Genomic DNA, 26,486 nt, shown 5'->3' with positions numbered 1-26,486 from the left:
AACCACACAAACCATGGCTCTTCAGAACCTGTTTCCATTAAAGAGTATAGATCTTCTTGCCTCTGCATTTCCCTGATAGCATGTCTGTAATGATGGTTTTATTATTACTCATGTCACTGCATCTGTCCACAATGCCTTACAGTGACTCTCTCTCAAAGCTTGGTGCTGTGCCTCACTGATGCAAGTCTTCCCCAAAGTATGCAGGAAAACATAAGCTAATATTTGTTTTCTGGTCCTGTTTAGTCTAACATTCAGAATTTTATGGTGGAAACATAGAATAAGGCATATTCCAGTCGTGTCTTCTCTTGGACTCTTGAGATGGTAATCACTGCCTCCCTAGAATGGGAGCTCTTTCAGTGTTGACTAAAAACACACCATCGCCAGTGGGGAGGGTAGTGAGGGGTCCATCCAAGAAGAGAGAGGCTCAGTTCCACTCCCACAACATATGTCCTTCCCTTATGAACATGGCTTACGACAGGGAGAGCATGATGTCACCATGTCAATGGGAGGTGAGAGAGGACATTGACCAGAAAGCCCATTGGTGTTCAGTCTTGAAAGCCATCCTCCAAGGACTACCTAATACATGGCACAGAACTGCAGCAATGGTGATTATCACCCGGGATGCTGGGGGCGGGGGATGAAGCGGGCAGCATCTGCTGTCACACCTGCCCCAGGTACTGAAGACAGGAGGTGACACCACAATCAAATCACAGATGGACACAGGCCTTACACTGCTGGCTCAAGCCCAAGGGTTGGTGGTAGACTGTTGGTAGCCCAGACCCCAACGTCATCTTGTGGTCGATATGAGAGTCACCCCAAATTAGCACGTGTGCACCATTCTGGTGGCCCAATCTTGGGTGACCCCACGCTGCTTCAGCCAGCAGAAGTGATCTTCTTGCCAGACTGTCCACCTCAAATGGAGGCCCACCCACCAGTCTCTGAGAGGACCCCACAGGCACGGAGATCCAGAGCTCTGCAGGATACCTGGTTGGCCTCATGTGCAAGGCAGAGGGTCAGGAAGTACCTTGAAGGGTCAAGGGAAGACCAGGATCCATGTGGGTCTGGATATGGGCCAGGGACATCCTGCTTGGAGAACATTGTCAGGCCTGGCCGTACCAGGGCTTAAGAATGTACCCATAATTACAGACATGCTATCAGGGAACTACAGAAGCAAGAAGACCTATTGGAAAATTCAGGGAAGTCTCTCCAAAGACCTGGGGGTGGGGGAGAGGGAAAGGGGTCTGAGGAGTGGGCCATGGCAGAGGCTTTATTGGCCCAGAACTTCCCCTTCTCCTCTTGAGAAGCTGATACAGCAACAAGAAGACGGGCACTGATGGGGGTTGGGGGGGACTATAAAACCCATTTATGGTGATTCATATAATCCGCAGACTCTGAAATTCAAGGGCTGTCCACAGCAAGCCCCTGAGATGAAGCGGATCCCAACAGGAGGACGTAAAGAGAAGAGCCAAAGGTGGGGGGCAGGGGGAGACGATCCGGGGACGGCTGGTCCCAGAAAGTGTAAGCAAAAATATACTTATTGAAGGTGAGGAAAGCTCCCTGCCGAGTAAATCTATGTGCCTGATGTACAACAAGGGCTGACACTGAAGTGGGTGGCCTTGGCTGCCCTGCTGGACCTGAGAAGAGCAGAGGCGGCCAATCAACAAAGTGTCTACAGACAAACTATATTTCCTTTGGAAAATCCTTGGAGAGTAGCCATGTGCCAGGCACTGCCCTGGGCAGAGGTGGAAACAACATCTGTGAGCAAAATAGACAAAATCTCTGCTCTAAAGGAGTTTGCATCCTAGTGGGGGAAGGTGGAATAAGCAAAATAAATAGAAAAATGATAATGGAGGGCTGAGATCAGTACCAGTTTCACACAGGTGAAAAACGGAGCTAAGGGATCATGGGAAGTTTCCCCAGCAGAGTACCAGTGATGAAGTTGTCCTCACAACCTCCAGGGGAAACCAGGATCCCAATTATTCTTCATCCTTTATACAAAGAACACGTTCTGGCTTGTGGACAAAAGGTGGCTAATCTGAGAAGCTGCCTCCGGTCATAAGTTACTGATAGAACAAGAACGTTGTTTTAGGAATGTGAATCAGGTTGCAAATGCAGGATGCCCTGGTGAGTAGGAAGAGACTGCAGACAGAATCCAGATCTCAAATAATTGTGGGGAACATTTAGGGGCTGTCCAGCTGCTAAAATTAGAAGTTGCTGAGAACTAAGCCTAATGTGTTATTTTTAAAATTATAATAAAATGTCTATTTAAAATACTGTATCACTAAACTGAGGACTGGAATAACCCAATCCTGACAACTTTAGGGCTGATGTTATCCTCTTTGTTTGTTCCAAGTTAATTAATCTGTAAAGGTAAGAGCCTCACACTAATTTATGCAAGATCGACAAAGTCTTCATACAGTGTCTGTCTGACTCTTTCCGAAGCCGTGAATCACACTAATATCAGCAGCCCAGCTGCTGGGAGCCTGGGAGGAGAGGTGTTCTCCTAATCCTCTGCCATCTCTCCACTGTGGTTTCCTCTGGCTTCCCCTTCTACCAGACAGACCAAGGCTCACCAGGAAGGAAGAAGAGATACACTCAGCCTCAGGGCTGCTGAACTCGAGCTCCTCAGAGCAGACTGGCTGTCGGCAAAATGGAAGTACAGCCTGGCTTCTAGATTGACACCAGCCTTCTCCCTACACTCTCAGGCTGACCTTCTTGAGGCCACTTTTTTTAATGGCTACTAGTGTGAGGAATTCATATGACCACAAACTATAAGGAAATACAGTAGATGCAGAGCCCAATTTTAGCCTGCTTAGGAGATTGGTTTTATTAGCTTGAATGAGCTGAAATAGATATTTTTGTAAGTCAAGAACAACCAAATATTGGCAAATTCACCTGATTCAAGCTGTACTCAGGAATCTGTCAATTCTGGGTTCTCAGTCTTCTCTTCCTTTCACCTATTCCTGCTCTTCCTCTTCAGCTTCTCAGAATTTGCCTTCAAATTCCACTCTCTATCCTGAAGCCAGTTGAGTCCCTACTAAGTTCCTCTAGCTAACCCAACGTCCATTCCATAAACATTAATTGAGCATCTTTTCTGAACCATGGACTGAGCAAACTGCCGCTGATACAAGGACAGAGGGAAGTCTGTCCTCACTGTTGAGGAGCTCATAGAAGAGTAAGAAAGGGATGTTTTTAAAGACACAGAATCAGTTTGGTGATGAAAATATATCCCAAGTGTTGTAGAGAATAGAGGAACATCATGCTTGGGGGAAGAAATGAGGAAAGTTTCAAAGAAGAGTCGACATTTGGATTGTGCCTGAAGGATATGTAAGATTTCCTAAACGAACTAAGTCAGGAAAGGTATCACCGGCAGACATGATGCCAAGTTCTAGAGTCTGGGGGCATGAAAAGAGATGAGTGTTCTGGGAAAGGGCCAATAATTTGACAGGGTTCAATGATAGGTTGCAAGGGTGCAAGAGGCGATCGGGTGTCAGATCTTAAAGGCATTTCCTTCCTTTATCATGTGGGTGAGCCAATAGGGAAAGAACATGTTTGTTCTTGATGTTTGTTTTGGAAATATAATTTTGCAAAGTTCAAGAGAGCTTGTTTTCTTTCAATGAACTGTGAGGCTAGAAGGGAAGATCAAACAAAATGAGTAGGATGTGTAGGCTTTGAACATTATCTTTATTGTTTTCTCTGCTTGCAAAAGAAGTATAGATTCATTCTAAGCAACTCCAACATTACAGAAATATACAACATAGAAACCAAATGCTCCCTGTAATCCAAACTCCCAGACCTTAACCACTGTTACTACACCAATGTACAGGTATATATTCCTCTAGACTCCTATTTCAATGTATAAACCAAAATATAACTTTCTCCATACCAGAAAATATAGACCTACCTTATTTTTTAATGGCTGTGTAATATTCTGTTACATTAATGTACTATAATTTGTTAGATCAATCCTTATTTTGTGGACATTTGAGCTGTTTTTAATTTTTCATGATTACAAACAATGCCAGGATGAATACCTTCTTTACATAAACCTTTGCAAATTGCATTTCTATAGGATACATTCTTAGAGCTCCTTCAAGGAACTGACATGAAGGAATGATAGTTTTTCATTTTAATAGATATTGCTGGGCTTCCCTGGTGGCACAGTGGTTGAGAGTCCGCCTGCCGATGCAGGGGACACGGGTTCGTGCCCGGGTCCGGGAAGATCCCACATGCCGTGGAGCGGCTATGCCCGTGAGCCATGGCCGCTGAGCCTGCGCGTCCGGAGCCTGTGCTCCGCAGCAGGAGAGGCCACAAGAGTGAGAGGCCCGCGTACCGCCAAAAAAAAAAAAAAAAAACATATTGCCAAATTGCCATCATAAAGGTTGTATCAATTTATATCCTAACAGTATATTCAGGTCCCAATTTTCCTAGGGGTGGGTGGGACTCTATAGGCAATCTGTTCTTATCAGAGAGATTGCAGAACCTCGAGACTCTTCATTCAGTTCTGTGAATGTCTGCAGTTCACACATCTCTCTGGTTTCTAATAAATTAACACAAATAGCAGCTCGAAGGTTTGCCCAAAAAAGGCCACACTTACGCCTATCCTTGGGCCATTCCAAGTATGCTTTCTTTTCCACGAGAGTTTTCAGCTTAGGATACCTAGTAGGAATACAGTAGAGCGGAATGGGTTCCAGTAAGATAAGAATTATGTAATCAGAACTTTCATGGAAGAGATTGTGATGGGCAAAGTAGAGTTCATAATGGCACCACTCCGTCTGGACAAAGTTGGGAGACAAAACAAAGATGGACTTATAACTTTTCTCAATGCAGTTTATAGTATCTTCAGTAATGTTCTTGCCAGGGTCAGAGTTTCCCTCATGAAGGCAAATCAGGACAGAACTATCTTCTTTCTCTATATTGGGAATCAATTCATACTTCACCCAGGCAGAATCATGTTCACTGTATGAAATAAACACATGGAATTGGATATTTCTCTTGAGCTGTTCTTGGGTTGTCTTCCTAACCCTGTGCCATGTCTGTGTCCATTGACCTAGCATCCTGAGATACCAGGGCAGATCAAAGTGGAGGCAGCAGAAGGCCACAGCCGTCCCCAGAACTAGCATGGTAACAACAATGGTGACAATCAACAAAGCTCTGTTGCAAGATATTTCAGGAAGATGAACATCCTTTAACTGAGTCCCCTTTAGATTCAAAGGGTATTCACAGATGTATGAATCTGACCACCCAACCATCGTGCCCTCTGAGTATTTTTCAAGCTGAATAAAATCTCTTAATTCACAAGTACATCGGAATGGATTTCTTCCTACATTTAGAGTCTTAACTTCCTGGCAGCTCTGGAAAAAATCCAGAGATGGGCTGAGAATTAAGTTCATTTCAATGTTCAGAACTGAGAGTCTTCTGAAATGACTGCACCCAGGAAGATCAGTTAGAAAATTAAATGCAAGATTTAGCTCTCGCAAGGATGTCAGGTGAATAATGTCTTTAGGGACAGTTTGAATTTTGTTATTATTCAAGTCAAGTATTTGAATATTTCTGGGCAAGCACCTGAAAACAGAATCAGCAAATTTGTTGGATGACAAGTTCATGGTGATCAAGGTTTCTGGCCACAAGCAATTTTCATCATTTTCATGTTGTAACAGATTTTCACTCAGATCTAAGTGCCTCAAGGATGTGTTGCCGGCAAAGCAACTCACTAAGGAAAGTGTCTCCAATTTATTGTCCTTCAAAATGAGAGTTTTCAAATGAGGCAGTTGGATAGATTTTTTAAACACGTCGTCTGTTAAGATATTGTTAGCAAAATTTAAATATTGGAATCTTGTAGGATATAAAGGGAACAGCATGTGAGGCATTTGCGCATCTGATATTGTCAGGTTTTCTATATCCATTTTGGTAAAAAGCAAGTAGACTCTCTCCTGTGGGATATTAAAAATTCTGAAATGTACATTCTCCAATTTTATAGTTCTCATTACAGTATTTGAGTAGTCAAATGAATTATGGTCAAGATAAACCTTACCTCCAAAAGTCACATGTTGAATCTGGAAGTATTCTACTGACGTATGCCAAACAAATTGGAAGATAAGCACAAGATCATCCCAGGGTAAATCAACTTTATTAAGTAACAGAATGGATGTCTTGGCATTCTCTAAAATAAGATTTTGCTGAGTTTCATAACTTGCAAATTGGCTTTTGCCATCTATATTCGTAATTTCTAATATTTTTGAAGTCTTCATTCCATCACGCAAAAGAACCCAGAAATTTGTGTTCATTGGTAAAACAATGTGAAGTTTTGTTGTGTTTAAGATGGGCAGGCTACCTTCTTCATAATGAGAAAGAGTTCTCAATCCTAAGAAGACAGTATTTAGATGCAAATGAGCAATTTTCTGGAAATCTGATTTTTGTATTTTTGCCCCACTCAAACCTAGGATTTCCAGGTGTGACATGTTGCCAGTCTCCTCGCAGGTAGGCACAGTGTCAAAGTTATTGAAGGACAGATCTAAATGTCTGAGACCTGCCAGTGAGAACCAAGTTACACTCTTCAGTCTGTTGTAAGACACATCTAAATATCTTAACTCCTTGTTGAATTCAAAGGTCTTGATATCCAGCTCTTGGATTCTGTTATGGCATAGAATCAAAACTTTCAGTTTAGAGAAGGAATGAAAATCTGAACACTGGAGTTGAAAAAGGAGGTTGTAGGACAAATCCAGTATGGTTGTGGTTGGGGTCAAGTCTTCAGGAACCTTTCTTAAAGACGTGTTGGAGCAGTTGGTAGTCAATTCTGTTTCTTCTGGCAGCTTTGAAGCCCCACTATGCACTAACGTAACAATACTACAAAATACGTAAATGCTTCTGATATGTTTCATTGTAATTCTGAGGATTTTATCACTGGTTCACCTCAGGTGACTTTTTTCACACATCACCTCATATGAATGAGGAAGGTGAGTTCAAATCCTGGAAAGACAACATATAATATTAAGTGGTTATGTGATTTGTTAAACCCTGTAGGATTTTTTTTTTTAATGCCAACATCTGACTATATTCACCAAGAATTTGGATTAGGGTTCCAACCCATTTATTGAGTCTTTGACTTGATCTCAGAACTTGGCTCATAGATTTCCAAGCCAGGTATTCTGTCACACCCCCATCACTGAAGCAAGTCAGGATTCCCAGAAGGGAGATAGATATATAATAGTTGGCAGAAGTTCCTCTCACGCAGTTCAAATTAGGAACTGCGTTGCTAGGTCATATTCAACACCCCCCTGCCACATCCCCTTTTGATAGCCTGAAAGCTTTAAGAAAATGAAAAGAAATTTTTAAAAATTAAGATTTTTTTTAGAGCAGTTTAAGATTCACAGCAAAATTGAAAGGAAGATACAGAGATTTTCCATATCCCTCCTGCCTCCACACATGCACAGTCTCCCCCATTATCAACACACCCACCGGAGTGGTGCATTTGTTACAATTGATGGACCTACATTGACTCCTCATAATCATGCAAAGTCCATAGTTTATGCTATCATTCACTCTTGGTGTTGTACATTCTAAGGGTTTGGATACATTATGGATACATAATGATGTGTATCCATCATTATGGTATCATACAGAGTATTTTCATTTCCCTAAAAATCCTCTATGCCAATTCATCCTCCGCCCACCCCAAAACCGCTGGCAACCACTTGTCTTTTTATTGTCTCCATGGTTTTTTTGTTTTTGTTTTTGTTTTCGTTTTTGTTTTTTGCGGTACGCGGGCCTCTCACTGTTGTGGCCTCTTCCGTTGCAGAGCACAGGCTTCGGACATGCAGGCTTAGCGGCCATGGCTCACGGGCCCAGCCGCTCCGCGGCATGTGGGATCTTCCCAGACCAGGGCATGAACCCGTGTCCCCTGCATTGGCAGGCGGACTCTCAACCACTGTGCCACCAGGGAAGCCCTGTCTCCATAGTTTTGCCTTTTCTAGAATGACATATAGTTGGAATCATACAATATGTTCCTTTTTCAGATTGGCTTCTTTCTCTTAGTAATATGCACTTAGGTTTCTTCCATGTCTTTGCATGGCTTGACCGTTCATTTCTTTTTAGCACTGAATAATATTTCATTGTCTGGATGTACCCCAGTTTATCCTTTCACCTACTGAAGGACATCTTGGTTGCTTCCAAGTTTTAGCAATTATGAATAAAGCTGCTATAAATATCTGTGTACAGGTTCTTGTGTGGACATAAGTTCTCAGTGAAAGTAATTCTTCATCACTGAATGCTGTGGGCCCCTGAATTAATGCCATGAAGTTGTTCTTCAACTTTGTATTTGTGAACATAGAGAGTCTCTTGAGTGAATATCTGACTTTCAGTAACACTTACCCATGTGTATAGAAAGTCCAAAACACGGAAATAAACAGAATGGTTCCTGTCCTTGCGCCTCCACATGTCTTTAGGTTGGTGGCAAAAGCAATCTGGATCACTGCCAAATAGCGATAATGATAGAAACAATTTCCATTTCTTGAAGCATTTTGATGTGCTAAGAGATATACTAAACCCTTCACGTATATTATCTCACTTATCCATCACAAAACTCTGGGAGAGAAGTACTATTACCCACATTTTATAGATGAAGAAACTCATGGATGCAGAATTCTGAGGATTTTGAGAGAAGAATCAGGCTTCAAGTGTTTGATTAGACACAGAACAGAGGTGGTTGGAGAACTAAGAATTTCATATTATTATTCAAGATATTTATTGAGTACCTACCCTGCCAGGCACTTTTTGTAGCCACTGAGGATATAACAGTGAATAGAACAGATAGAATTTCTCTTCTGACTCAGCTTATATTCTAGTAAGGGGTAAGAAAGGAGAGACTATACACAAAATAATAAATTTATCTGTTAGGTGGTGATCAGGGCTAGAAAGAAAGTAACTAAATGAGGGGACCTGAGGGTGACTGGGGAGAGATATTTTGTACAGGATGGTCTAAAAAGGCCTCACAGGACCTTCATGCAAAGATCTAAACGGAGTGAGGAAGTGAGCCACTTGTTGTCTGGGGATAGAGTATTCTGGAGAGAGAGAGCAGCTACAAGTTCAGGGACCTGATGGTGGGGGCGGGGGCATGTTTGGAAAATGTGAGGAATGACTTGTGGAATTGGGGGAGGTGGATTGAAGATGTCAGACCTTGTAAGGATTGGGGCTTTTCCTCTGACTGAAATAAGAAACCAGTACAGCATGTAGAGTAGAGTGGCAGCTTCTGACGTACATCTTAAGGAGTCCTCTGCTTGTCTGTTGGAAATGACTGGAAGGGCACAAGCCCAGCAGGGAAGATCCCCGGGACACTAGGGAATAATTCATGCAAGAAAGAAGGTAGAGAGGGAGGTGGTGAGAAGTGGTTAGATTCTACTATTAAATTAGTAAATTCTTCAACTTTACGTCCTCCCACACCAGGCACTCTGAAAACACAAGCGAAGGTAACTAGCAGTGGTGAGAGTTTTCCTGCTTCTACTTGCATGTGTTTAATACGCACTGACCCTCATTCTCCCTCAGACTGGTCACTCCCATAGACAAGCAGGCGGAACAAGAGGCAAACTCACGGTGTAGTGAGACTTCTCTGTACTGTTCATGCTGTCCCATTGTTCTGAGAAGCTGTGTGAGTGTGTGTGTGTGTGTGTGTGTGTGTGTGTGTGTGTGTGTATGCACCCATGCAGGGATGGTGGGGAGAAAAACTGGCAGAGCTAACACAAAAGGATACCTGGAATATTACTCGCTCTCATCTGGATTTTTCTTTCTCTAGAACCTGTCTGGTTTTATTGTTGTGGTTGTTCTTGTTGAAGCGAAGAAATTCTAGAAAACATGTTGATATTTCCTAAGATAACTTACAAATGAAAATACTTTATAAAATTGTTTCATAGAAAATAGGAAAAGGGAAACAGAAATGTCATGTCAAGCATCCTGTGACGTGAGTGTGAAGAGAGAATGTTGATTTTTGATATTCCTTGTCCATGGTGCCCTCAGTGGAAGAGGACCATGAAAGGCACTGGTTGGGGGTGGGGCTGAGGAGGGGCGAGCCCAGAACTGGCCTTTCACTTTTCCACTGAGATAGTCCCTCCATGTTTGTTTCCTCCAGTCCATCCCATGCAGCCCTTTCTTGGTCATCTTTTTCTGTAACATTTAATATACCATCCAATGATCAAAATAAGAACAAATATCAACATAAAAAAAGAGTCTCGGGGCTTCCCTGGTGGCGCAGTGGTTGAGAGTCCGCCTGCCAATGCAGGGGACACGGGTTCGTGCCCCGGTCTGGGAGGATCCCACATGCCGCGGAGCGGCTGGGCCCATGAGCCATGGCCGCTGAGCCTGCACGTCTGGAGCCTGTGCTCCACAACGGGAGAGGCCACAACAGTGAGAAGACCAGTACCGCAAAAAAAAAAAAAAAAAAAAAGAGTCTCTGTGATATAACGTTATGTCCATGGTTATTTTCCAGATTTTAGGAATCCAGCAAAATAAATTTGTTGCCAATACCATAATTTTAATCCATACCCACATTTAAGATGACCTGAGTAATTGTTCTGTTTGATGAATCTACACATTTATTCAGCATGTCTGGTAGCATCTCCACGCCATATTGACTCTCATGCAAATGAGGCAGTAGCCACCTACCGCCTCAGTAGTTTGGAGAGTTTGGATAACAACTACCATTCACTGACTTTCTGTAGATTGATTCCTACAACCACCACCTTGTAAGGTAGGTGCTATCACTGTTCAGCCAGGTGGCTCTCAGAGAGGCCCTGTAACTGCCTCACAGTCACAACTTAACCCTTGGTGAGTGCAGAGCCTGGGCTCTTAGCCACTCTGCTATCTTGTCTCTCTAGGGCGAGTCAAGATAAATCTGTTTTCAAAATACACTATAATACATTAATCAATGAAATTATAGCTCACTACGTCATACTGAGTCTTTAACATTTCCTTATACACAGTTCAAGGAATCCAGTGAATAAGTCTGCAAGTGCCACGCAAGTTTTAGGTCAGTTACTTACAAGGATTGACATGGATTCAGCCATTATGTTGAGCACTGTCTTGTTGAAGCCACTGTATTTTGGGGTCACTTGTTACAGCACCCTGCCTATGTCCTACCTAATGTACTATTGCACTTAGAATGAAATCCAAACTCCCAATACTGGATTATAACATCTCCCAGGAGCTGGTCTTGATTCCTTCTGGGATCTCTTTTCATATAACTCTTCTCCTGACCCTCTGCGTGCCAATCATACTGCCCCTCTCTTTGTTCCTTGGCCACATCATGCTTGCCCCAACCTCAGGGCCTTTACCCTAGTTTTTCCCTCAGCTTGGGATGCTCTTCTCTCATCCTTCCTTGGCGGGATCTTTCTTATCATTTAGGTCTTGGCTTCAAGTTTATCTCCTCTAAGGAACCTGATTTGACCACCTAATCTAAAGAGGCCATTTTGGGCTTCCCTGGTGGTGCAGTGGTTAAGAATCCACCTGCCAGTTCAGGGCACACAGGTTCGAGCCCTGGTCCGGGAAGATCCCACATGCCGCGGAGCAACTAAGCCTGTGCGCCACAGCTACTGAGCCTTCACTCTAGAGCCCGCGAGCCACAACTACTGAAGCCCACAGGCCTAGAGCCCGTGCTCTGCAATAAGAGAAGACACCTCAATGAGAAGCCTGTGCACCGCAATGAAGAGTAGCCCCCGCTTGCCACAACTAGAGGAAGCCCGCGTGCAGCAACAAAGACCCGACGCAGCCAAAAATAAACAAAATAAATAATTTTTTTAAATGGAAAAAAATGGCCGTTTAGATTAACTTGGTGTTCATTCCCTTCAGCCTATTTTATTTCTCTACAAAGTAGAGCACTTACCACTTTCTGAAACTTTTGTTCGTTTATTTGTTCGTTGATTACGTCCCCACCACTCACACCCATGAGAGAAGGGGTCTAACAATCTTGCTCATCTCTGTATTCCCAGCACAGAGACTAGTGCCTGGTACATCACATGTGCTCCGTAAATACATTAATGTATATATGAGTAAATGAATGATCTCAATTTTTTATTCCTTAGCACAATGCGGTACATAATATGCTCTCAAAAATATGTATCGGATGAATTAATTGGAGTTATGAATTCCTGTTATGATGCAGTGCATGGTAATTAGAGAACGAGTTTAGTGATAGGAATTGATCACTAAGGCATAAAAGAGATAATGTATATAAACCACTTGGTATCACACCTAGCATATCACAAATGGTAGCAGTTATCAGGGCCAAGACTAGGGTGATTTAAGGCACATATTTTAAGAGGCACCAAGAAACTCAGTAATCAAGATAAATAATATTTTAATTAAATATTTTTAAATTAATATAAAATCCATAATGAACAAAATATCAAATTTTTTCATAAAGACAGGGTTAGTATTACTGATTTTTCCTCTTGTCTCAGGTTCCAGTGTGGCTTGGTAGGACATTGGCATTACAGTCATTAAGAAGATGAGGTGTTTTTAACATTATTATCTCACAGAGTACTTCAGTTCATAGAGACTTACCTTAAGTTGCTCCTATGTCTAGGAGCTATGGCCCTTGAAAAATGCCAGGTAAAGCAACTGGATTGTAAAGCAATCCAGTTGCTTTACCTGGAATCCCCTGAGTTGAGGTGTCATAGCTTTCATGTTTTACCCATGTTTTACTCTTCTCTCTGTCCAATACCACAACCTCATCTGAAACTTATTCTAAAGAAGTGAGAGAGGGCTTCCCTGGTGGCGCAGTGGTTGAGAGTCCGCCTGCCGATGCAGGGGACACAGGTTTGTGCCCCGTCCGGGAGGATCCCACATGCTGCGGAGCGGCTGGGCTCGTGAGCCATGGCCGCTGGGCCTGCACGTCCGGAGCCTGTGCTTCGCAACGGGAGAGGCCACAACAGTGAGAGGCCCGCATACCGCAAAAAAAAAAAAGAAGTGAGAGGAACTCTTTCTGAACTTCTCTTAATATAATAAAATAAAAAGGTCCTGTCTCTCAGGCAATGCATATAAATTATGGCATTTCATTTAAACATTTTTAAAAGTAGGACAAACTTTTGATGAAAGATGCAGTCAATAAATATGTTACTATCATAGTCATGCTACTGTTACTGGGTGCTGAAAGCAGGTGAAAAACAAAATGACTTTCTTTAATAGTTTATGATTTAAAAGTCCAAGTCAAAAGACACCATGAAATGATTATTGGTGGCTTGCCAAAGAATACTTAAACATCTAATTTCTCTTTTCCCAATGATGCAAAAGAAAATGGAGAGGGGGTTAAAAACCCATCGAATGTTGAATAATCTTTACAACATAAGAGTAAGAAAGACTGACATTTTGTGAGCGTTTCCTGTTCACCTGGCATGGAGCTAAATGCTTTCCATACATTCATTATCTTGTTCAGTCCTCTCAACAACCCAACAAAATGATGGATACTTTTATCCCCATTTTACAAATGGAGGAGCTAAAACTCAGAGGTTAAGTAACTTGCCCAAGGTGAGCCAGTGAATAAGCGGTAGAGCATGAATTTGAACCCAGACCTATCTGGTTCCTTCGGAACCCAAATGGAAGGCATTTCAAACTCTGAAATGAAATAGCTTAAAAAAAAAAAAAGAAAAAAGAGAAAGAGCTTAGGGTGTGATTACCGAGGCTAATTCCGTTGCCAGAACTAATTACCACTGTGGCCTCTTCCTCTCTTCCCACCTTATGTGCCTCTCTCCAAAGCTATTTATACTCTGCTAGGTGTCATAAATTTCCAGAAACCAGCAAAAGGAAACCCAAACTCTCAAGCACCTGCAAGACAATTCCTCAGATCAATAGTGATCAATAATAAGCCCAAGGTCACTCACTAATCATTAACATTTAGATTAGTATAGGCAAAATAATAAATACTGAAAATCTGAATAAGGTTACTTTCCTCCCATTTATTGAATAAGTCTGAAAAATCTGAAAATCTGAACAAATCTACTTTCCTCCCATTTTCTTTAGAAAAGACCCATGCAGCCCTTATTTCATTTTCATGAGTGTTACAGCAAACAAAACTAAGGAGTTCTTACCCTCAGGCTTGCAGGGTCTCTGTCAGAGCTGCAGGTGTGGATGATTCATAGACAGGACTAGAATTGGCTGGAGGAGTGATTGAATCAAGCTTTTCTGTGAAGCTTACGCTCCTTTGCCCTCTACTGCATACTGGTGGCATTACATGTTGCATGAGTTCATACAATCTTAGATCACTTTTTAAAGAATTGCAGTAAAATATACATAATGTAAAATTTACCATTTTAACCATTTTAAGTGTACAGTTCAGTGGCATTAAGTACATTCACATAGTTGTTCACCCATCAGCATCACCCATCTCCAGAACCTTTTCATCGTCCCTCACTGAAACTCTATATCCATTAAGCAGTAACTCCCATTTCTCCCTCTCTTCAGTCCCTGGTAACCACTATTCTACTTTCTGTCTCTATAAATTTGCCTACTCTAGGTACCTCAAATAAGTGGAATCATACAATATTTGTCCTTTTGTGACTGGCTTATTTCATTTAGCATAATGTGTTCAAGATTCTTCCATGTTGTAGTATGTATCAGAGTTTCCTCCCTTCCCTTCTTAAGGCTGAATAATATTCTGTTGTACATATATACCACATTTTGTTTATCCATTCATCCATCAGTGGATATTTGGGTTGTTTTCACCTTTTGACTATTGTGAATAATGTTTCTATGGACATGGACGTGTACAAATATCTGTTCAAGTCCCTGCTTTCAGTTCTTTTGGGTAGATACCTAGAAGTGGAATTGCTGGATCATATGGCAATTCTACATTTAAATTTTTGCAGAACTGTCATACTGTTTCCCACAGCATCTTAGAGCACTTTGATGGTGCTTTACTTCAAGGTTCGAATCAGTCATGCCGTCAAATCAGTCACCCATCAAATTGGGTGGGAAGGCCAAGTGATAATAAGAAGAACTAGGAATGGTGGCTCCAACATTTCAGCAATCTGACTGGAAGAGAGTGGGAAGGGGTTTATTAGAGGCCTTGTCTTGAAACGAAGTGGTAAAACAAGCATGACATTTTTTAATGTAGACTGCAGAGAACAGATCAATTTTTTCAAAGCAACACTTTTTGAGGTTTTATTTATACTTGACTTTAGGTTCAGATGACACTGCTGGAGATCACTAAGGAAGATGAAAATTTCTAAATGGATTTGTCCACAGGGGGTGATGGTCAATTTTTAAATGGATAATTGTAATAGGTTTATGTAAATGTAAAATTGGGGGGTCCTTAACACAAAATTTTTTTCACAATTATGTTGAGGTTCTTTAGTAAAAATGTATGTATTTCTACATATATTGTAGGGATAAAATCATACAATGAATAACTATAAAGAAAAACAAAAAAAAACAGTCTGCTCTACTGCCCACCTAAACATATACAAACATGTCTACGTTCACATATACATGAAGTCAGGTGCTGGATGCATGCCCGTCGGAAATATTGGAGAGAGTGTTGTTAGCTTGTTGGATAAGCTCTAAAATTTCTTTCATCTCAGAAATTCTCAAACGACTCTGATTGGTACACATAGTCTATACAACCCTCTCAAGAAAAAATAATCACTTGGGGTTTTTCATGTCCAAAGACATATTCTTCCTTTTCTCATAGCCCAACATTTTTAAACATTCTACGCTCTCAGTGAATGGGGAATTCTCTTTACTTATTTTAATTTCCAGAAACAAGTCAAGTTAGAGAGTAGTATTCTGTGTCGTCATCATCATCATCGTTGTGATCACTATAGCTTGCATTCTTCCTAAGTGCAGAAAGTACTGCAAATAAGATATTGGCTAATCCTCACTACAAAGGACATAGAACATATATATGATTCCCATTTGACAGATGATGAATCTGGTTCAGTCAGAATAAGAAACTTGCCCAAGGCCATCCTCTGGTAAGAGATGGAGTCAAGATCTAAAACTGAGTCTAGGGACTTCCCTCGTGGCCCAGTGGCTAAGACTCCATGCTCCCAATGCAGGGAGCCTGGGTTCGATCCCTGGTCAGGGAACTAGATCGCACATGATGCAACTAAGAGTTTGCATGCCACAACTAAGATATCCTGCATGCTGCAACTAAAGATCCCACATGCCACAACTAAGACCCAATGCAGCCAAATAAATAAATATTTTTTAAAAATAAATAAAACTGAGTATATCTGGCTCCAAAGCCCACAATATTCACTACTTCAGGTACCTAAGAGTTTGTATACTATTTCCTCTGCCTTCACCTGGAATTTCTAAAATCTTTAAATCCTTATTTGCAATTAGCAGTAAGAATAGTATGCTCAGAACCATATGTGCTGATATCTTTGGCTAGGAATTTTTTTTATTCCCTTCAAATATCTTTGTCCGTTTTCCTTCCTTTTTTCCCCTTCTCCTCTTACTCTGGGCTTCAGAGATATCTGCCCTGATATCCCTCCACCTGCCGCCCCACCCCCCCACACATACTCAGTCATTCAGTCACTCACATACATTTCTTCCCTTATGCCTTCCCCTGATTTTAGACTTCTACCTGCTGTATTTCTGCCTTCATATAAAATTTGCAACCAACAGAGAGCTTTGGGTTACCTCAAGTGGATGGAGGTTTATTTTAAAGATAAAGCTCTTGCAGTCTAGCACATGGTCTAGTATGAAACATATGTTATTTGGGTAGAGTTCCTCTAGTTTAGTTATAAGTATCAGTAAGAGAAAATAGTGACAGAAGTTTTTTCTGAATTTCTAAAAAACAAATATAAGCGAATAAAATTCTCACATGGTTAGGAAATTCAAATCATTTATCATTCATTTACTACACTCAGTGAGTATAAGGAGGGGAGAAAATTTTAATTCAAACAAATAAGCAGTGGAAACCTAATAATTTTGCAGAGATTTGGTACTTTATTACCAAGGACTATAGCAGCATTGTCCAATAGAATATAGAAAGAATGCAAGTCACATAAGTAACTTTAAATTATCTAGTAAACATGTTTAAAATGACAAAAAGAAATTGGTGACATTAATTTTGATTATATATTTTATTTATTCCATTATATCAAAATGTTCGCATGTAAAAGGAAAAAACTACTAACAAAATAGTTTACGTTCTTTTTTCGTAGAATGTCTTAGAAATATGATGTGTATTGGGCGGCCCGGAGGAAGATGGCGGAAGAGTAAGACGCGGAGATCATCTTCCTCCCCACAGATACATCAGAAATTCATCTACACGTGGAACAACTCCTACAGAACACCTACTGAACGCTGACAGAAGACCTCAGACCCCCCAAAAGGCAAGAAACTCCCCACATACCTGGGTAGGGCAAAAGAAAAAAAGAATAAACAGAGACAATAGGATAGGGACGGGACCTGCACCAGTGGGAGGGAGCCGTGAAGGAGGGAAGGTTTCTACACACTACAAGCCCCTTCGCGGGCGGAGACTGCAGGTGGCGGAGGGGGAAAGCTTCGGAGTAGCGGAGGAGAGCACAGCAACAGGGGTGCGGAGGGCAAAGCGGAGAGATTCTGGCACAGAGGATCGGTGCCCTCAGGCACACACCAGCCCGAGAGGCTTGTCTGCTCGGCCGCCGGGGCGGGCGGGGCTGGGAGCTGAGGCTCGGGTATCGGCTTTCAGTCGGAGCGCAGGGAGAGGACTGGGGCTGGCGGCAGGAAGAGAGCCTGAAGGGGTTAGTGCACCACGGCTAGCCCGGAGGCAGTCCGGGGAAAGGGTCTGGAGCTGCCGAAGAGGCAAGAGACTTTTTTCCCTTTTGTTTCCTGGTGCGCGAGGAGAGGGCATTAAGAGGGCTGCTTGGGGAAGCGCCGGAGACAGGCGCGAGCCGCGGGTAAGGCGCGGACCTCGGAGACGGGCGTGGGACGCTAGGGCTGCCGCCGCCGCCGCGGGGCCTGTGTGCGAGCGCGGGTCACTGTCCGCCCCGCCTTCCGGGGGGCCTGTGCACCCCGCCACTGCCGGGGTCCCGGGACCCGGGGACGGCTTCCGGAAAAGTGAACGGAGCGCCACGGGCTGCTGCAACGTCACGGCGGCCTCTGTCGCCGCAGGCCCGCCCCACACTGCGCACCCCTCCCTCCCCTCTGCCTGAGTGAGCCAGAGCCCCCGAATCAGCGGCTCCTTTAAACCCGTCCTGTCTGAGCGAAGAACGGACGCCCTCCGGCAACCTACGCGCAGAGGCGGGGCCAGGTCCAAGGCTGAGACCCGGGAGCTGTGAGAGCAGAGAAGAGACAGGGAAATCTCTCTGTGCAGCCTCGGAGGCAGCGGATTAAAGCTGCACGGTCCATTTGATGTGCCCTGCGTCTGTGGAGTGCATGAATGGACAGCGAATCATCCCAAATTGAGGAAGTGGACTTTGAGGACAAGATTTAAGACTTTCCCCCCTTTTCCTCTTTTTACAACGAATTATCCCAAATTAAGGAGGTGGACTTAGAGAGCAAGATTTCAGACTTCTCGCCCTTTTCCTCTTTTTACAACGAATTATCCCAAATTGAGGAGGTGGACTTGGAGAGCAAGATTTTTGATTTTTCCCCCTGCTCTCTTTTTGTGAATGTGTATGTGTAATCTTCTGTGTAAGATTCTCTCTGTATAGCTTTGCTTCCACCATATGTCCCAGGGTTCTATCGGTCCGTTTTTTTTTTCAATAATTACTTTTTAATTTTAATAACGCTACTATATTTCATACTTTATTCTATTTTACTTTACCTGCTCTTTCTTTTTTTCCTACCTTCCCTTCCTCCCTCCCTCCCTCCGCTCCTCCTTTCCTTCTTTCTTTTTCTTTCCTCCCTCCCTCCCTCCCACCCTTCTTTCCACTTTCTTTTTCTTTCCTTCCTCCCTCCCTCCCTCCTGTCTTTCTTTCTTTCTTTCCTTCCTCCCTCCCTCCCTCCCTTCTTCCATTCACTCTTCCTTTTGCTTTCATTCCTCCCTCCCTCCCTCCTTTCTTTCCTTCTTTCTTTCCATCCTTCCTCCCTCCCTCCCTCCTTTCTTTCTTTCTTCCTTCTTTCCTTTCTTCCCTTCTTCCTTTCTTTCCCTCTCTCTTTCTTTCTTCTACTAATTCTTTCTTTCTACTTTTTCTCCCTGTTATTCTGAGCCGGCTGGATGAAAGGCTCTTGGTGCTGCAGCCAGAAGTCAGTGCTGTGCCTCTGAAGTGGGAGAGCCAACTTCAGGACACGGGTCCACAAGAGACCTCCCAGCTCCACATAATATCAAGCAGCGAAAATCTCCCAGAGATCTCCATCTCAACACCAGCACCCAGCTTCAGTCAACGACCAGCAAGCTACAGTGCTGGTCACCCTATGCCAAGCAACTAGCAAGGCAAGAACACAACCCCACCCATTAGCAGAGAGGCTACCTAAAAACATAATAAGGCCATAGGCACCCCAAAACACACCACCAGACGTGGACCTGTCCACCAGAAAGACAAGATCGAGCCTCAACCACCAGAACACAGGCATTAGTCCCCCCCACCAGGAAGCCTACACAACCTACTGAAACAACCTTAGCCACTGGGGACAGACACCAAAAACAACGGGAACTACGAATCTGCAGCCTGCAAAAAGGAGACCCCAAACACAGTAACATAAGCAAAATGAGAAGACAGAAAAACACACAGCAGGTGAAGGAGCAAGATAAAAACCTACCAGACCTAACAAATGAAGAGGTAATAGGCAGTCTACCTGAAAAAGAATTCAGAATAATGATAGTAAAGCTGATCCAAGATTCTATTTCCAAGATCCATAATCTTGGAAATAGAATAGACAAAATGCAAGAAACAGTTAACAAGGACCTAGAAGAACTAAAGATGAATCAAGCATCGATTAAAAACACAATAAATGAAATGAAAAATACTCTAGATGGGATCAATAGCAGAATAACTGAGGCAGAAGAACGGATAAGTGAGGTGGAAGATAAAATAGTGGAAATAACTGCTGCAGAGCAAAATAAAGAAAAAAGAATGAAAAGAACAGAGGACAGTCTCAGAGACCTCTGGGACAACATTAAAGGCACCAACATTCAAATTAAGAAGAGAAAATATTTGAAGAGATTATAGTTGAAAACTTCCCTAATATGGGAAAGGAAATAGTTTATCAAGTCCAGGAGGCACAGAGAGTCCCATACAGAATAAATCCAAGGAGAAATACGCCAAGACACATATTAATCAAACTGTCAAAAATTAAACACAAAGAAATCATATTAAAAGCAGCAAGGGAAAAACAACAAATAACAAGGGAATCCCCATCAGGTTAACAGCTGATCTCTCAGCAGAAACTCTACAAGCCAGAAGGGAGTGGCAGGACATAATTAAAGTGATGAAGGAGAGAAACCTGCAACCAAGATTACTCTACCCAGCAAGGCTCTCATTCAGATTTGATGGAGAAATTAAAAGCTTTACAGACAAGCAAAAGCTGAGAGAGTTCAGCACCACCAAACCAGCTTTACAACAAATGCTAAAGGAACTTCTCTAGGCAAGAAACACAACAGAAGGAATATACCTACAATAACGAACCCAAAGCAATTAAGGAAATGGGAATAGGAACATACATATCGATAATTACCTTAAATGTAAATGGACTAAATGCTCCCACCAAAAGACACAGAGTGGCTGAATGGATACAAAAACAAGACCCATATATATGCTGTCTACAAGAGACCCACTTCAGACCTAGAGACACATACAGATTGAAATTAAGGGGATGGAAAAAGATATTCCATGCAAATGGAAATCAAAAGAAAGCTGGAGTAGCAATTCTTATATCAGACAAAATAGACTTTAAAATAAAGACTACTAGAAGAGACAAGGAAGGACACTACATAACGATAAAGGGATCGATCCAAGAAGAAGATATAACAATTGTAAATATTTATGCACCCAACATAGGAGCACCTCAATACATAAGGCAAATACTAACAGCCATAAAAGGGGAAATCGACAGTAACACAATCATAGTAGGGGACTTTAACACCCCACTTTCACCAATGGACAGATCATCCAAAATGAAAATAAATAAGGAAACACAAGCTTTAAATGATACATTAAACAAGATGGACTTAGTTGATATTTATAGGACATTCCATCCAAAAACAACAGAATACACATTTTTCTCAAGTGCTCATGGAACATTCTCCAGGATAGATCATATCTTGGGTCACAAATCAAGCCTTGGTAAATTTAAGAAAATTGAAATTGTATCAAGTATCTTTTCCGACCACAATGCTATGAGACTAGACATCAATTACAGGAAAAGATCTGTAAAAAATACAAACACATGGAGGCTAAACAATACACTACTCAATAACGAAGTGATCACTGAAGAAATCAAAGAGGAAATTAAAAAATACCTAGAAACAAATGACAATGGAGACACGACGACCCAAAACCTTTGGGACGCAGCAAAAGCAGTTCTAAGGGGGAAGTTTATAGCAATACAATCCCACCTTAAGAAACAGGAAACATTTCGAGTAAACAACCTGACCCTGCACCTAAAGCAATTAGAGAAAGAAGAACAAAAAACCCCCAAAGTTAGCAGAAGGAAAGAAATAAAGATCAGATCAGAAATAAATGAAAAAGAAATGAAGGAAACGATAGCAAAGATCAACCAAACTAAAAGCTGGTTCTTTGAGAAGATAAACAAAATTGACAAACCATTGGCCAGACTCATCAAGAAAAGAAGGGAGAAGACTCAAATCAATAGAATTAGAAATGAAAAAGGAGAAGTAACAACTGACACTGCAGAAATACAAAAGATCATGAGAGATTACTATAAGCAACTCTTTGCCAATAAAATGGACAACCTGGAAGAAATGGACAAATTCTTAGAAAAACACAACCTTCCAAGACTGACTCAGGAAGAAATAGAAAATATGAATAGACCAATCACAAGCACTGAAATTGAAACTGTGATTAAAAATCTTCCATCAAACAAAAGCCCAGGACCAGATGGCTTCACAGGCGAATTCTATCAAACATTTAGAGAAGAGCTAACACCCATCCTTCTCAAACTCTTCCAAACAATATCAGAGGAAGGAACACTCCCAAACTCATTCTACGAGGCCACCATCACCTTGATACCAAAACCAGGCAAGGATGTCACAAAGAAAGAAAACTACAGGCCAATATCACTGATGAACATAGATGCAAAAATCCTCAACAAAATACTAGCAAACAGAATCCAACAGCACATTAAAAGGATCATACACCATGATCAAGTGGGGTTTATTCCAGGAATGCAAGGATTCTTCAATATACGCAAATCAATCAATGTGATACACCATATTAACAAGTTGAAGGAGAAAAACCATATGATCATCTCAATAGATGCAGAGAAAGCTTTCGACAAAATTCAACACCCATTTATGATAAAAACCCTGCAGAAAGTAGGCATAGAGGGAACTTTCCTCAACATAATAAAGGCCATATATGACAAACCCACAGCCAACATTGTCCTCAATGGTGAAAAACTGAAACCATTTCCACTAAGATCAGGAACAAGACAAGGCTGCCCACTCTCACCACTCTTATTCAACCTAGTTTTGGAAGTTTTAGCCACAGCAATCAGAGAAGAAAAGGAAATAAAAGGAATCCAAATTGGAAAAGAAGAAGTAAAGCTGTCACTGTTTGCAGATGACATGATACTATATATAGAGAATCCTAAAGATGCTACCGAAAAACTACTAGAGCTAATCAATGAATTTGGTAAAGTAGCAGGATACAAAATTAATGTACAGAAATCTCTGGCATTCCTGTACACTAATGATGAAAAATCTGAAAATGAAATCAAGAAAACACTCCCATTTACCATTGCAACAAAAAGAATAAAATATCTAGGAATAAACCTACCTAAGGAGACAAAAGACCTGTATGCAGAAAATTATAAGACACTGATGAAAGAAATTAAAGATGATACAAATAGATGGAGAGATATACCATGCTCCTGGATTGGAAGAATCAATATTGTGAAAATGACTCTACTACCCAAAGCAATCTACAGATTCAATGCAATCCCTATCAAACTACCACTGGCATTTTTCACAGAACTAGAACAAAAAATTTCAAAATTTGTTTGGAAAAACAAAAGACCCCGAATAGCCAAAGCAATCTTGAGAACGAAAAACAGAGCTGGAGGAATCAGGCTCCCTGACTTCAGACTATACTACAAAGCTACAGTAATCAAGACAGTGTGGTACTGGCATAAAAACAGAAAGATAGATCAGTGGATCAGGATAGAAAGCCCAGAGATAAACCCACGCACATATGGCCAACTTATCTTTGATAAAGGAGGCAGGAATGTACAGTGGAGAAAGGACAGCCTCTTCAAAAAGTGGTGCTGGGAAAACTGGACAGGGACATGTAAAAGTTTGAGATTAGATCATTCCCTAACACCATACACAAAAATAAGCTCAAAATGGATTAAAGACTTAAATGTAAGGCCAGAAACTATCAAACTCTTAGAGGAAAACATAGGTAGAACACTCTATGACATAAGTCACAGCAAGATCCTTTTGGACCCACCTCCTAGAGAAATGGAAATAAAAACAAAGATAAACAAATGGGACCTAATGAAACTTCAAAGCTTTTGCACAGCAAAGGAAACCATAAACAAGACCAAAAGACAACCCTCAGAATGGGAGAAAATATTTGCAAATGAAGCAACTGACAAAGGATTAATCTCCAAAATTCATAAACAGCTCATGCAGCTCAATAGCAAAAAAACAAACAACCCAATCCAAAAATGGGCAGAAGACTTAAATAGGCATTTCTCCAAAGAAGATATACAGACTGCCAACAAACACATGAAAGAATGCGCAACATCATTAATCATTAGAGAAATGCAAATCAAAACTACAATGAGATATCATCTCACACCAGTCAGAATGGCCATCATCAAGAAATCTAGAAACAATAAATGCTGGAGAGGGTGTGGAGAAAAGGGAACACTCTTGCACTGCTGGTGGGAATGTGAATTGGTACAGCCACTATGGAGAACGGTATGGAGGTTCCTTAAAAAACTAAAAATAGAACTACCATATGACCCAGCAATCCCACTACTAGGCATATACCCTGAGAAAACCATAATTCAAAAAGAGACATGTACCAAAATGTTCATTGCAGCTCTATTCACAATAGCCCGGAGCTGGAAACAACCTAAGTGTCCATCATCGGATGAATGGATAAAGAAGATGTGGCACATATATACAATGGAATATTACTCAGCCATAAAAAGAAACGAAACTGAGCTATTTGTAATGAGGTGGATAGACCTAGAGTCTGTCATACAGAGTGAAGTAAGTCAGAAAGAGAAAGACAAATACCGTATGCTAACACATATATACGGAATTTAAAAAAAAAATGTCATGAAGAACCTAGGGGTAAAACGGGAATAAAGACACAGACCTACTTGAGAATGGACTTGAGGATATGGGGAGGGGGAAGGGTAAGCTGTGACAAAGCGAAAGAGAAGCATGGACATATATAAACTACCAAACGTAAGGTAGATAGATAGTGGGAAGCAGCCGCAGAGCACAGGGAGATCAGCTCGGTGCTTTGTGACCACCTGGAGGGGTGGGATGGGGAGGGTGGGAGGGAGGGAGATGCATGAGGGAAGGGATGTGGGAACAGATGTATATGTATGACTGGTTCACTTTGTTATAAAGCAGAAACTAATTTAAAAAAAAAGAAATATGATGTGTATTTTACAATTACAGCACATTTCAATTCAGATTTGCCACATTTTAAGAACTCAGTAGTCACACATGGCTAGTGGCTACCATGTTGAACAGATAGGGCTAGAGTCTTAAGTTAATAAATGGCCATCCTACAATTAACCAAAAAACTGGAACTCTAAGTCACCACAAAATATTTCCCGGTAATGCCAAATATTGCTATTGCTTATTTCCTCACCTCCCTGATTCCAGCTCCTTCTCCCTTTCTCATCTGACCCTGTTCACTCTGCAAATGATCCCATTCTAGAAACATCTATCAGGACCTGTGTCCTCAGAAATTATCCCAAAGGCTTTAGGGGCAAGAAAGGGAAAAAAGTCTGTATAGATATATAGATAGATAGATATTTTGGAATGGGGAGAGAAGAGAGAAGATAAGCAAAGACTAAAGAAATATTAAAGAGGAAAAGAGAGAAAAATGGAAGGTTTGGAAAAGCCAGAAGGACAGCAGATTAGAAAAGGAAAACTCAAAGAGCTGGGAGAAAGAATGGAGGACAACAAAATGGAGAAAATTAGGATGGAAGGCAAGGGACAGGAAAGAGGAGAGACCAAAAGAAGGGAGAAAATAAAATATATAGGTTAAAGAAGGGAGTGGCAAAGGACCACAGTAGAGCAGTAAAGAGGAAAGTCTAGATTTCTCATTCAGGTGCTAATTATTATTATAACTTTATTAGTGAGTTGCTTGGCGTTTATCTTAGACAAAGTTATAGAGAAATTCAATGATGTATTGGTTGGCCAAAAAGTTCGTTCGGGTTTTCCATGTTAAACCCGAGCTAACTTTTTGGCCAACCCAATAATAAACATCCTATAAGACACATCAGCGTAGGAGTCTCCCTGGATTTCCGTGTTTGCCTCCAAACCACATGGCAGTGTTTTGGGTGAATATGAAAAAATTACACACTGAATCATGCTTACTAAGATATGTTCCAAAACATCCAGTGGTCTGCTAGAGCCGGCTTACTCCAGCTCATGAGAGCCAATTTTTAATTTTCAAGAATTTGGTGGACTTTCCTGGTAGTGCAATAGTTAAGAATCCTCCTGCCAATGCAGCGGACACAGGTTCGAGCCCTGGTCTGGGAAGATCCCACACGCCGCAGAGCAACTAAACCTGTGTGCCACATCTACTGAGCCTGTGCTCTAGAGCCTGCTAGCCACAACTACTGAGCCTGCATGCCACAACTACTGAAGCCCACATGCCTAGAGCCCGTGCTCTGCAACAAGAGAAACCACCACAATGAGAAGCCTGTGCACCAGAACAAAGATTAACCCCCACTCGCTACAACTAGAGAAAGCCCACATGCAGCAACGAACACCCAACATGGCCAAAGATAAAATTAATTAATTAAATAATCAAGCCCCCCCCCCAAATTAAAAAAAAGAAAGAATTTGGTGAGCCAGTTGTTAAAAACAACCATTATTAAAAATTAAATTGTAGGGCTTCCCTAGTGGCACAGTGGTTAAGAATCTGCCTGCCAACGCAAGGGACACGGGTTCGAGCCCTGGTTCAGGAAGATCCCACATGCTGTGGAGCAATTAAGCCCATGCGCCACAACTACTGGGCCTGCACTCTGGAGCCCGCGAGCCACAACTACTGAAGCCCGCGTGCCTAGAGCCCATGCTCTGCAACAAGAGAAGCCATCGCAATGAGGAGCCCGCGCACTGCAATAAAGAGTAGCCCCCACTCGCCACAACTAGAGAAAGCCTGCGTGCAGCAACGAAGACCCAATGCAGC

General features: G+C 41.9%; 1 protein-coding gene across 1 annotated transcript; it reads right to left on the bottom strand.

The window, feature by feature from the left end:
* Positions 1 to 3,801: 3,801 nt before the first annotated feature.
* On the bottom strand, positions 3,802 to 6,881 carry TLR10 (toll like receptor 10; the record flags this gene model as incomplete). Its single annotated transcript, XM_081235566.1, has 1 exon — positions 3,802 to 6,881. The coding sequence occupies one exon, from the start codon at positions 6,879 to 6,881 to the stop codon at positions 4,446 to 4,448; it is 2,436 nt and encodes an 811-aa protein (XP_081091692.1). The 3' UTR covers positions 3,802 to 4,445.
* Between the last annotated feature and the right edge of the window lie 19,605 nt (positions 6,882 to 26,486).

Source organism: Mesoplodon bidens, assembly GCF_964165515.1.
Source record: "Mesoplodon bidens genome assembly, chromosome: 1".
Taxonomy (NCBI): Eukaryota; Metazoa; Chordata; class Mammalia; order Artiodactyla; family Ziphiidae; genus Mesoplodon; species Mesoplodon bidens.
Note: the sequence above shows the minus strand (reverse complement) of the source record. Positions and strands in the feature narration are given on the sequence as shown.